The 13,326-nt window shown below is 42.5% G+C and overlaps 2 protein-coding genes across 9 annotated transcripts in view; both read left to right on the forward strand.

Annotated features, from left to right (window-relative positions):
- The window catches only part of Odf2 (outer dense fiber of sperm tails 2), a 40,818-nt gene extending 37,651 nt beyond the window's left edge, over nt 1–3,167 (forward strand). For all 8 annotated transcript variants that reach the window (XM_026386260.2, XM_026386261.2, XM_026386262.2 and 5 more), the window contains 3 exons: nt 464–626; nt 1,039–1,164; nt 1,979–3,167. In XM_026386260.2, coding sequence (XP_026242045.1) covers nt 464–626; nt 1,039–1,164; nt 1,979–2,167 — 478 coding nt within the window. In that variant the 3' untranslated portion in view covers nt 2,168–3,167. The remainder of the gene's footprint in view (nt 1–463; nt 627–1,038; nt 1,165–1,978) is intronic.
- Nucleotides 3,168–5,623: 2,456 nt separating this feature from the next.
- The window catches only part of LOC113181119 (GLE1 RNA export mediator), a 32,043-nt gene continuing 24,340 nt past the window's right edge, over nt 5,624–13,326 (forward strand). The window contains exons 1-2 of the mRNA XM_026386501.2: nt 5,624–5,781; nt 10,215–10,436. Coding sequence (XP_026242286.1) covers nt 5,683–5,781; nt 10,215–10,436 — 321 coding nt within the window. The 5' untranslated portion in view covers nt 5,624–5,682. The remainder of the gene's footprint in view (nt 5,782–10,214; nt 10,437–13,326) is intronic.

Genomic DNA, 13,326 nt, shown 5'->3' on the forward strand with positions numbered 1-13,326 from the left:
TGAACCCATGGATGGCCATGAGATGCTGAGTGGTCAACCAAAGTCCCTTTGCTGAGGGAGACAGCAGTGAATAGCAGAAGTTAAAGGCACAGATTTTGGTGACAGTCCTGCCTGCTGAGCTGCCCTTCAGCCAGTGATCTCCCCTCTCTGAGCCTCAGTTCCTTCATCTCTGCAGTGGAGATGATAATGGCAGGCCCTTGGTGAGCTGTAGGTTGCTGTACTCCATTTGACAACGTGCACGAGTATGGCGCATGCCCTCTTCATACTGTTCTCTAACAGCTATTCCAGTCACACAGCGCAGTGGCCACCCTGCTAACCTGCAGATTTCTTTTGGTTTCTTCCCATGGCTCCTTGGAGATTTTTGGCGTGATGAGACCCCCAGTCCAGGGGTAATGGCACCCCCCTGGCTGGGTGGAACATACAGGTAGATTAGCACAGGATCTGATTGAGTCCTTTCACATAGGAAACTGGAGGCGACCAATGCCCAGAATGTCGAGTTCCTCCAGGTGATTGCCAAGCGGGAGGAAGCCATCCACCAGTCCCAGCTACGGCTGGAGGAAAAAACCCGGGAATGTGGGTCACTGGCAAGGCAGCTGGAGAGCGCCCTTGAAGATGCCAGGAGGCAGGTCAGTCTCAATTCCATTCACAACATTCTGTTATCCTGGGCAAATCACCTAGCCTTTCTATGCCTAGTCCCTCATCTGAAGAAATATAGTAGTTCCTGCCTCATTAATTTGTTAGATGAGTATTTATTGTAGAGGGTTCAGCACTTTCTATACATGATTGCTATTTACTTTCTGCCCTCTTGGGACTTAGGCAGTTCTGCTACTCATGGGGCAAGGGCGAGCAGTACAGCTGGGTTGCAGGAGCAGACCCCATGGTTATCCTACCCTGAGGCTCCAGTAGAAGGCTTTCCATACCCACATCAAGTGCTGTCTGGAACCAGGTTGTGAGAGATTCAGGAGGGCCACTGCACTTGTCTTTGCCCGTGTTACCTGTGTCAGGTTAGCCAGCCCTACCTCTCTGTCTTCTGTGCAGGTGGAACAAACCAAGGAGCAGGCACTCTCCAAGGAGCGAGCAGCCCAGAACAAAATCTTGGACCTTGAGACCCAGCTGAGCAGGACCAAAACTGAACTCAGCCAGCTGCGGCGGACCCGTGATGATGTGAGTTGGACTGGGGGAATGGGCCAGAAGAGAGGGCCAAAAGACTGAGATTCTAGCTTTCTGGGGCCTGCAGGGGAAGATGTTCTGATGAAACTGTTTTTATGAACTTCATACTGTTTTTATGAACTTCATACAGTTTCATTGTTTTCTGTTTTTTTTTTCCCCCCATCTCTTAAGGGTATCCTTGGCCTTCTTAAAAACAGTTTTTACAAGGTGTTTGTATCCCATAAAATTCACTCAAACTGTAGAATTCAATAAGTTTCAAAATAATACAGACTTGAATAATTAACCAGCACAATCTAAGTTTAGAATGTTTGGGGTTTTTTTGCAGGGGGGTTGCCTGGGATTGAACCCAGGGGTGCTTAACCACTGAACCACACCCCCAGTTCTTTTTATTATTTTTTATTTAGAGACAGGGTCTTGCCAAATTGCTTTGGGCCTCACTAAGTTGCTGAGGCTGGCCTCAAACTTGCAATCCTTCTGCCTCAGCTTCCTGAGTCTCTGGGATTATAGTGTGCCTCACCATGCCTGGCTAAGTTTAGAATGTTTTTTTTAATTTTGTTTTTTGTTTTTGTAATGGTCACGTGGTGGCACATGTTTATAGTCTCAGGGACTCAGGAGGCCAAGGCAGGAGGATCTCTTTTTGAGTCCAGTTGTTTCAGGTCTTGTCTCTTAAAAAAAGAAACCCCCTACCCATTAGCAATCTCTTCCATCTCCTCCAGTCCCTGGCACCCTCTAAAAAAGTCCCTGTGTGTCCAATTTGCCTGTTCCAGATGACTCACGCACTCTGCCCATGCTTGGCTTCTTCTCTTAGGCTGATCGACGCTACCAGAGCCGCCTGCAGGACCTTAAAGACCGCCTGGAGCAGTCCGAGAGTACTAACCGCAGCATGCAGAACTATGTCCAGTTCCTAAAGTCCTCATATGCCAACGTGTTTGGAGATAGTCCCTATACCTCCTATTTGACAAGCTCTCCCATCCGCTCCCGATCTCCCCCTCCCTGAGGCCAGCTATCTAGGGCCTGGAGCTCTGCCTAGTGCCCTGGCAACTGAGGTGTTGCCAAGCCATAGCTGGAAAGCCTGTTGGTTTTCCTCTTTCGCAGTGATGAAGTGTGTTTAGGGTCTTGTCCTTAGCTACTGACTCCAGAAGAGCCCCTAAAACAGCACAGGAGGAAGTGGGAAGCTCTTGGTTTTCTCCTCCCTCAGTTGCCTTATGGGAATTTCTCCTTGACAGGCCTTACATTTACTACTGCACTGGGGTACCAGATTTTTACTCACTTTGACTTTACCAAGATTCTCCTTTCCTAAGTGAATATTTGGATTGGACTTTTTCCTCCAGTCCCTGTCCAGCCCTTGTCTTTTTAGGAATCTCTGTCCTGGGTTTTCTCTGATCTGAACTAGCAGGAGCTGCTCCTAGGTTGTAAGCATCTTCACTTGCTTTTTTTCTTATGGGTATGGTAGGGTGCAGTGTTTCCCCAAGGCCAGAGAAATCTCTCATGCTTGAATTTCCTTGAACTACTTGCCTCTAAGTATTTCACAGTAGATCCTTATAGAGGTTCATTTCCATCTGTCCTTTTACAAGCATAATCCCAATCACATTGGGCTTTTTTTCTTTTTGTATCTCTGGAATGCATTTATTCTTGAAATATTTGTGTCATTTTATAGAAAGTTTTTATAATTATTTAAATTCCTTTGGATTATTTCCTGTACTACCCACTCCCACCCCCTTTAAAAAAAAAAAAAGAAAAACTAGTAAAATACAGGAGAGAGAGTGAGTAAATGATTTCAAAGTACTTTGTGCATGAAGCACCAGGCTTTTCACTTCAGCCCAGCTTGGTTCTTTCTCCTTCATGTGCTTTCACTTGACAACGTGAGAGGTGTCCAGAGGAATGAACTTTGTAAAGCATTGCTCAATGTTTTAGGCAGATCACTTTAGGAAGGGGATGGGATGTGCTTATAAAATATGACTTGGTTAAAAAGAATAAAATATGAATTGGTTTCTGGATTATAAGATCATGAACCATTTTTATTCAAATTTTCCTGCATTTAAAAGAATAGCCAGGGTGTAACTCAGTGGTAGAGTACTTGCCTACTATGTGTAAGGGCTTGGGTTGGATCCTCAGCACCACAAAAACAAAAAACAAATTTTAAGAAATAAAGAACACTTTTTTTTTTTTCAAATTTTTATACTAGGATTGAATTCAGGGGTGCTTAACCACTGAGCCACTTCCCCAGCCCTTTTTAAATTTATTTTTTAAATACTTTCTTAGTTGTAGGTGGACAAAATATCTTTATTTTTGGTGTGTGCTGCTGAGGATGAACCCAGTGCCTTGCATATGCTAGGTGAACACTCTGCCACTGAGCCACAACTCCTGTCCCCTCCCTTTTTTTTTTTTTTTTTTTTAAATTTTGAGACTTAGGGCCTTGCTAAGTTGCTGAGGCTGGCTTGAACTTGAAATCCTCCTACCTCAGCCTCCAAAGTTGCTTGGAATACCAGATGTACACCACCATGCCTGGCAAGAACAAATTCTTCAAAGAGAACAAATTGACACTGTAGTAAACCCTAGCCTTTCTTCTAGCTGGTGATGGCCTTCTGGTCTTGAGTTTTGTCATCTCAGCCATTCTAACCCACATCCACAACTCCAGAGGTTTCTTTGTCCACAAGACAATCCCCTCCACACCCAGACCCACAGCATCTGGATTTCAAAGACCAGAAAACTCATCACCATTTATTGGTGAGTGGACATTTGTCCTTTCCAACTTTCAGTTGTTCAAAGGAAGTTCATTTAAAAAAAACTACAGCATCCATTGCCACAAAACTGAGCTTATTTTCTTACCCCTTATGTAAATGGATTTGAAATTATGAGTCCTTTCCAAGAAAGGACTGTTTGCAAATATCTGTATAACTTCTCAATTTTGCCAAACTACTGAAAACATCCTCAGTACAGTTTTTAAAATGTCCAGGTGCTGCAAGAAATCAGGCCTGTGCTCAAGTTACTCAGCAAGGCAAACTCCTGCAGAAGGATGTGCTACAGAACAGTGAACAGTCTGGCAAGCAAGCGTGTGTAGGCAGGTAGTCTGTCTGCTTTTATCCATGTCAGCACTGTGCTTGCTCTGATAGGAGTTCAGGGTTACAATCTATGTGGTTGGCTCTGAGGAGGGCAAAGGGAAGGGCTACAGTTAAAATGGCTAGACTGGATACAGGTTGGGAATCTCAAACTAGCTCTGATTGAATCTTAATATCCTACTTTTACACTTAAGCCTAAATACTATGTTCTGAAAATAGACCACCAGACTTTCTGTTTCTTAGGAGTGCAAAGCCAAGCTGTTTAACTGGTGAGGGAAGGGTCTTTTTTGAAGGGTCCACTCCTGGAGGACTCTCCCAACAATTATTTTTTGTAAAATATTAGAAAAAGTCCAGGGAGTTTGAAAAAAAAATCAGAAAATAAAAATGGTTTACCAAGTGAGGTTGTGTATGTCTGAATTCCAATTACTCAGGAGGCTGAGGCAGGAGGATCACAAGTTGGAAGCCACCTAGACTAAATGGTGAAATTTCTGTCTCAAAAAAACGAATAGAGATGTAGCCCCGTGGTAGCGTGCCTCTGGTCTCAATCTAGTTTCCAAAAACATAATTTTAGTGGTTTTTAGCATATTTACCAAGGTGTGCAACCATCACCATTATCTAATTCTGAACCATCTTCACCACCCCAAGAAGAAACCCATGCCCCTTAGCAGTCACTACCCTGTTCCCTGCACCTTTCCTGCCCCTGGCAACTATTAATAAAGTCTCTTCCATGGATTTGCCTATCATGGACATTTCGCATAAATGGAATCCGTGGCCTTTCCTGACTGGCTTCTTGGCAAAATGCTTTAAAGGTTTGTGTTGTAAGTATCAGACCTTTTTTTTCTTTAGAATAATTTCTCTTTTTTTAAATATTTATTTATTTTTTGGTGGACACAACATCTTTGTATGTGGTGCTGAGGATCGAACCCGGGCCACACGCACGCCAGGTGAGCGCACTACCGCTTGAGCCACATCCCCAGCCCTAGAATAATTTCATTGTATGGATATACATATAACATTTATCCAGTCACTAATTGGATATTGGGGTTGCTTGCATTATGACTACGGCTGCTATGGACATTTATATAAAAAGTTTTCGTGTGGGTGTGTTCATTTCTCTGCTTTATACGCGGGAGAAATGTTAACTCTACTTAGCCATTTGAAGAACGGCTCAAGTTTACATTCCCACGAGCAGTGTGAGAAGGTTCCAGTTTCTCCAAATCCTTGCTAAGGGCGCAGGATTTTCTGCAAAGTCTCACTTGGCTCTGCACAAGGAGCCTCTGCAGCCTAACCTGCATTCACGCCCGGAGGCGTGGCTTGGACCGTTAGGAACGGGGCTACGCTCCCTGCGCTGCGTGCGCGCCCCGGAAGCGGAAGCTGGCGCCCTTTCTCGGCGGCTGATTCGAGGGCTTGTTTTGACACCAGAGGCGCCTCTGAAGCTGCCGCCGGACTGGCCATGCCGTCCGAGGGTCGCTGCTGGGAGACCCTGCAGGCACTACGCAATTCCAGCAAAGGTCGTCTCTGCTACCATCGCGACTGGTTGCTGCGGGGCGAGGTGAGCGGCGGCCGCGAAGAGGAGTAGGCCCTGTCGACGCCGGCGACGGGGCCCTGCTCTTTCCCCGCCCTGGGACGCCCAGCGCGGGGAAACCTGTGCGTTCTAGCATCCTGCGTGCATTTCTTTACTGCTGTGTGAGCGTGTCCCTCCCGCCTATTCTAGATTCTCGAGGGGCTGCCTTACTTCAGAGGTACTCTTCCGTCTGAGGCTTCATCGCCATCCCAGCCGGAGTTAGGTACCTCCTCCTGTTGTCAAAGCAACCCTGGCTTCTCCGGCTCTGTTAATTTTCCCTCATGCTGGGATCTCTGGGAGTAGCGGAGAGTGAATCACATGGTCACTGACTCACTGTTGCTGCCAGTGAAACGACCAAATGTTTAGATGTCATTGGGCGAATCTGTTAAGTTAGTGGGGGGGCGTGGTCACTGAACCTAGTATTCACAAAGTCCTGTACTAGAGGTGGGGGGAGGTGGAGACAGTTAAAGCCGACTCCTATTCACTGGTTGCAGATAACCTATCTACAGATGTCTCGGGCAGTTTCAAAGAATGTAGACCTTACATTGTAAGGTTGATTCCTAGTCTGGTGTTTTCAAACCACCAGACTCAGGTTGTGCATTCTTCACGGGAATGCCACAGAAATGACGCTATATTCTCAATAAGTCAGGTGAAGACACCCACAGATGTCAACCCACCTTAACACTGATGATGCTCACCTTGATCCACCTGTTCATGTTGGTATCTGCTGAGTCTCTCCACCTAATTCCTTTTCACTTTCATAGTTGATTACTATTTTGCAGGGAGGTTTTCCAGAGATTTCCAATATGTCTTTTCCTCATTAAACCTTTTCTCCTCAACCTGAGAATTCATTCATGTTTTCCGCCTGAATCAGTCACCTCTCTGATGTTGCCAAATGGTGTTTTTGTATCTTCCCTGCTCCCTCTGTTTGAATAAAACAGGAACCCACGAGTCCATATTGAAATAAATAATCAGAGGAGAAAAGAAAGCTCTTCTTTACAATAAAAATTATTGTTACAATAAATTATTATTATTACAATATTATATTATATTTTATTATTACAATAAAAATTATTGTAAAGAAGAGCTTTCTTTTCTCCTCTGATTATTTATTTCAATATGGACTCGTGGGTTCCTGTTTTATTCAATGAGTCGTATCTATTACTATCATTATTCATTTACTTATTTTTTTAAGAGAGAGGGAGAGAGAGAGAGGGAGAGAGAGAGAATTTTAATATTTATTTTTTAGTTATCAGCGGACACAACATCTTTGTTTGTATGTGGTGTTGAGGATCGAACCCGGGCCTCACGCATGCCAGGCGAGCGCGCTACCGCTTGAGCCACATCCCCAGCCCACTTATTTTGTTTTAAATGTCTCAGATTTGGCCAATGGAAGCGTCCCTCCCCAAATCCCTTGGGATTGAACCCAATGTCTTCTACAGGTTAGGCCAGTGCTCTAGAACTGAGACATAAGACCCAGGAGCCTCTTTGTCAACTCTTGGGTTCCTTTGATATGTTTTCATTTCTTTTGGCACAATAAAGTGTCCCAGGTATAAATTGTATTTTCCCTGTTCCTGGACTCAGCAGTTTCTCCAAAGAGCTTTACTTTTTTTTTTTTTTTTTTTTTTTTTGATGGTGGTACTATAGATGGAACCCAGGATCTCACACATGCTAAGCAAGCATTCTACCACTGAGCTACATTCCTACCCCTTTTATCTATCTATCTATCTATCTATCTATCTATTTATTTTGAGGCAGAATCTTGCTAACTTGCCAATGCTGGCCTTGAATTTTTTTTTTCTTTTTTTGGTGGTGCTGGGGATTGAACCCAGGGCCATGTGCATGCAAAGGAAGCACTCTACCAACTGAACTCTATCCCCAGCCTTCTAATTTATTTATTTTTTTACACAAAATACTCTTGTCTTTTTTCACCTAGTATATTAATATATTCTGAAAATCACTCCATGTCAATATTTTTCCAGTTACATATTTTGTTGTGTAGAGGTCCTATAGTTAATTCAGCCTCTCTCCTAGTCTGGATATTTAGGTTGATTCCAGTAATTTCCAGTATTTTAATAGGCTTGTCCATGTGTATTTTCATTTTGTGGGAAGTGATTCTTTAGGATAAAATTCTGGGAATGAGACTGTTGGGTAAAAAGTAAATCCAAATGTAGTTTGTATATATATTGCCCAAGTCCACTCCATAAGGTATATAATTTGTCATCTAAACACCAATGCACAATTGTACCAATTTGCCTGTCAAAGAATGTATTATAATACTTTTTGCTAATATAATAGGTAAGAATGAGACTTCAATGGAGTTTCTCTCTTGAGTGAGTTTGAACATCTTTTTATATGTTTGAGTCAGTGGTTGGGGAGATATCAGGGGTTGAACTCCTTAGCGTCCCACCTTTGCTGATGCTGACTTTGAACTTGCGATCCTCCTGCCTCAACCTTCTGAGCTGCTGGGATTACAGGCATGTGCCAGGCTTGAGTCAATTTTAAATCTTTGTGAATTGCCTGTTTATATCTTTTTCACATTTTTCTATTAAGGTTTTGGTGGTTTCCCACCCACCAGCCCCAGGTTTTACAAATTCTTTTTCGTGTGTGTGTGTGTGTGTGTGTGTGTGGTGCTGAGGATCGAACCCTGGGCCCTTTGCATGTGAGGCAAGCACTCTACCAACTGAGCTATATCCCCAGCCTATACAAATTCTTTATGTATTGGAGAATAGTAGTCCTATATCAATTATCCTAGTTCATTTGTTGAAATTTTTCTTTATGGTGGTTTTTAAAAATATTTGCTCCTGGAATTTATTTTAGTATAAAGAATGAGTAAAAGGTATTATCTCAGCAATATGTTTTTAATATTGACCTTGTTATTATAGACTATGTATCAGCATGTTGGCTTTTTGCCCAGATTGTCCATCATGGGTTGAATACCTGTTTGTTGTACATGAGATGTGAACCTATTATCTAGATTAGTATTTCTCAACTACCTTACTTGGGATTGAACCCCGGGGGGCTATACCACTCCCAGTCCTTTTGATTTTGAGATAGGGTTTTGCAAAGTTGCTGAGTCTGGCCTCAAACTTGAGAGTCTCCTTCTCAGCCTCCTGAGTTTACAGAAATGTGCCACCATGCCCAGCTCAACAGTATTTTGTTTTACTTTAGTACCAGGAATTGAACTCAGGGGCACTTAACCACTGAACCAGATCCCTAGCCCTTTCTTTCTTTTTTATTAGTTGTAGATGGACACAATACCTTTATTTTATTTATTTTTATGTGGTGCCAGGGATCGAACCCAGTACTCAAGCATGCTTAGTCAAGTGTTCTGCCACTGAGCCACAACCCTGGCCCATCCCCAGCCCTTTTTATGTTTTATTTTGAGATAGAGTCTTGCTAAGGGCCTTCCTAACTTGCTGAAGCTGGCTTTGAACTTGGGATCCTCCTGCCTCATCCCCTCCTCCACAGTCACTGGTGTTAGATGTGCGCCACCACACCTGGCTCAACCAGTATTTTTTTTTTTTTTTTTGAGAGAGAGAGAGAGAGAGAGAGAGAGAATTTTTTAATATTTATTTTTTAGTTTTTGGCGGACACAACATCTTTGTTTGTATGTGGTACTGAGGGTCGAACCCGGGCTGCACGCATGCCAGGAGAGCGCGCTACCGCTTGAGCCACATCCCCATCCCCTCAACCAGTATTTTTTAAAAAATATTTATTTTTTTATAGTTGGACACAATATCTTTATTAAATTTATTTATTTATTTTCATGTGGTGCTGAGGATGGAACCAAGGGCCTTGCATGTGTGAGGCGAGCAATCTACCGCTGAGCCATAACCCCAGCCCCTCAACCAGTATTTTAAAGTGACTAATACTCCACTGTAATCATAATGTTTATGACAATTTACTTCAAAATTCCTCTCATGTTCTATTCTTTTCCAGTGTTTTAGATTAGTTTTTTTAGGGAGGGGTATACTGGGATTGAACTTAGGGGCACTCGACCACTGAGCCACATCCCCAGCCCTGTTTTGTATTTTAGTAGAGACAGGGTCTCGCCGAGTTGCTTAATGCCTCACTTTTGCCGAGGCTGGTTTTGAACTTGCAATCCTATCTCAGCCTCCTGAGCCTCTGGGATTACAGGTGTATTATTCACTATGCCTGGTTTAGATTAGTTTAATGGCAATATTCGCACAGTGTGCCTTTTTATGCAGTTAAAATTGTTATAGTCATATTTTCTTTAGAAGAACAGATGTTGGGGTCATTACCAAGGAACTATATTTTTTATCCCTGATTGTTAATGTAGTTACTTTGAGTCTTTGGTATTTATTTATTTGGTCCCTAGTGTTCAGTAAGGCATGTAGTGGATTATGCTTGATCAGTGGACATGCAAGTTGGGTTTAACTTGGACTTCTTCTCTCTAGGATGCTTTAGAAGAATGTGTGTCTCTTCCCAAGCTGTCCCCTTATTCTGGATGGGTGGTAGATCACATCCTACCGTACAAACAAGAGAACCCCGTTCCCTCAGAGGCTTCACTTTCATCTGGATCTGCTTCTGCCCTAGACCAACCCTCAGTAGTTCCCAAATCTCCAGTTGGAAGCTCTGCCCTCTCAACAGCATTGCCTGCAACACCAAATGGAGCCCAGGTAAAATGTGATTAGTTGAAGACAGAACACATAGTAATGGCAAAGTTGGAGTATATAAGAACCACATGGATCTTCTACATAGAAAGTTTATGGTTTTAGTTTGTATCTAGTACTTCATTTTAAAAATATTAGTCTTTTAGGGCTGGGGTTGTGGCTCAGTGGAAGAGCACTTGCCTATCATGTGTGAGGCACTGGGTTCGATGCTCAGCACCACATATAAACAGAAATATAAATAAAGATCCAACAATAACTAATAAAACATTTTAAAAAATATCAGTCTTTTAAAATCTTTATTTCTTTCCTTTTTTTGTGGTGCTAGGGATTGAATCCATGGGCATCCTACCACTGAGCTACACCCCTAGCCCTTTATCTTTTATTTTGAGACAAGGTCTTGCTAAGTTGCCTAGGCTCACCTCAGACTTGGAATCATCCTGCCTCAGCGACCTGGGTAGCTGGATTACAGGCATGCACCACCATGCCAGGTTCTTTTAAAAATATTTCTAGCAGGCTGGGTGTGGTAGCACATGCCTGTAATCGCAGCAGCTCAGGAGGCTGAGGCAGAAGGATTACAGATTTAAAGCCAGTCTCATTAACTTAGTGAGGCCCTAAGAAACTTATAAAGCCCTGTCTTAAAAAAAAAAAAAAAAGAGGGGAGTTGTGGTTGTGGGCTCAGTGGCTAAATGCTCCTGGGTTCAATCCCCTTCTACCAAATATATGTATTTTTAGCAACTGATCATCATACACAAAAAAAATCAACCTTCACCTTAACCTTTTATCTTATATAGATATTAACTCAAAATGATCACTGACTTAAAGGTAAAACTATAAACCTTTTAGAAACAAAACTATAAAGTATAATTCATAAAAGGAAAATTGACAAATTGGACTTCATTAAAATGACAAATTTTGTTCTCTGAAAGACCTTGTGAAGACAGTACATACTGGAAGAAAACAATTGCAAAGTACCTGTCTGATGAAGTTTTTCTGTCTAGACTATATAAAGATCTCTTTAAATAAATAAAAAAATATAGGCAAGGGATATGACCAGACATTACCTAAGACAGTATATAGATGGCAAATATGCATGTGAAAATGTTTTTAACGTTATTAGCTACTAAGAAAATGTAAATTAAAACTACAATGAGATAATATTGCACATCTATAAGAATAGTTAAAATGAAAAATAGTGAGGGGCTGGGATTGTGGCTCAGTGGTAGAGTGCTCGCCTAGCATTCATGAGACACTGGGTTCGATCCTCAGCACCACATAAAAATAAAATAAAGATATTGTGTCCACCTAAAACTAAAAAATAAATATTAAAAAAAAAAAGAAAGAAAAATAGTGAGAGCACCGAATTGTTGGTGAGGACATAGAAAGTCTGGATCTCACATATATTTTGGGTGGAAATACAGAATGGTTCTATACCCCAAAAAAGAGTCTTAAGATTTTTTTTTTTTTTTTTTTTTGGTACTAGGGATTGAAATCGTGGCACTCAACCAGTGAGCCACATCCGCAGCCTATTTTGTATTTTATTTAGAGACAGAATCTCACTGAGTTGCTTAGTGCCTCACTGTTGCTGAGGCTGGCTTTAGACTTGCGATCCTCCTTTCTCAGACTCCCAAGCCACTGGGATTACAGGTGTGTGCCACTACACCCAGCCAAGACTCATGCTTTGAGGGCTTGTTCCTTAGTGCATCAATGTTCAGAGGTCGGGTTCCTAGGAAGTGACTTGATCATGTGGGCCCTGACCTCATCAGTAGAGTAATCCCTTGATGGGTTCATAGTTGATGACTTTATTGGGAGATGGGGGAACTTGTAGGAGGTAGGACCTAGTTGTGGGAAATCGGTCACTGGGAGCACATACATATAGGTCATTTCTTGATCCTTGTCCCTTCTTCTCTTTTTCTCTTTGCTTTCTGGCCACTGTGAGGTGAACACCTTTGCCTCCATCACACCCTCTATGCCTCACCATAGACCTGAAAACAATGCAACCAGGTGACTATGGGCAGAAACCTCTGAGCCAAAATAAAGTGCTGACTTACAGGGCCTGGGGATGTAGCTCAGTTGGGTAGAGTTCAATCCCCAGTACCCAAAAAAAGTTAATATACTATATAATTTCTTTTGTTTAACATTCTTGCATTCTTCTTTTTCACAGTGCTGTGAATTAAACTCAGGGCCTTGCAACCAGGGCTTGGTGGCACACCCCTATAATCCTAGCCATTCTGGAGGTCGAAGCAGGAGGATCACAATTTGAGGCCAGTCTCAGAAACTTAGTGATATCCTATCTCAAAATAAAAAGAACCAGGAATGGAGCTCAGTGGTAAAGCACCCTTGGGTTTAATCCCCAGTACCGAATGAAACAAATTTGTAATTCTTTTGCCTCAGCCTCCAAGTAGCTGGGATCATAGGCAGGTACCACCACACCCAACTTTGTTTAATCTTCTTTGTGTGTGTGTGTGTGTGTGTGTGTGTGTGTGTGGTACTGGGGATTGAGCCCAAGGATTACTGTACCATTTAGCTACATCCCTAGCCATTTTTATTTTTTATTTTGAGTCAGAGTCTAGCTAAATTGCCAAGGCTGGCCTTGAGCTTGTGATACCCTTGCCTCAGATTACAGGTATGTGCTACCCAGCCTGGTTTATTTAACATTCTCTAACCAACGAAAGTATCAGCTTGGAGAACAGGATAGGGTTTAGGGATGGAGGAGGAAATGACATGGCTACAAATGTAAGTGTGGTATGAGTAGCTTTTTGGTGAGGGGAGAGAGTTCTGTATTTTTCTTTTTTTCAATGCTAGGGATTATGTATACTAGGCAAATATTTATTGCTGAACTACACTCCTAGCCCCTGTATCTTGAGTGTGGTAGTGTTTACACGAATCGACACGTGAT

This window comes from Urocitellus parryii, chromosome 4, assembly GCF_045843805.1.
Source record: "Urocitellus parryii isolate mUroPar1 chromosome 4, mUroPar1.hap1, whole genome shotgun sequence".
NCBI lineage: Eukaryota > Metazoa > Chordata > Mammalia > Rodentia > Sciuridae > Urocitellus > Urocitellus parryii.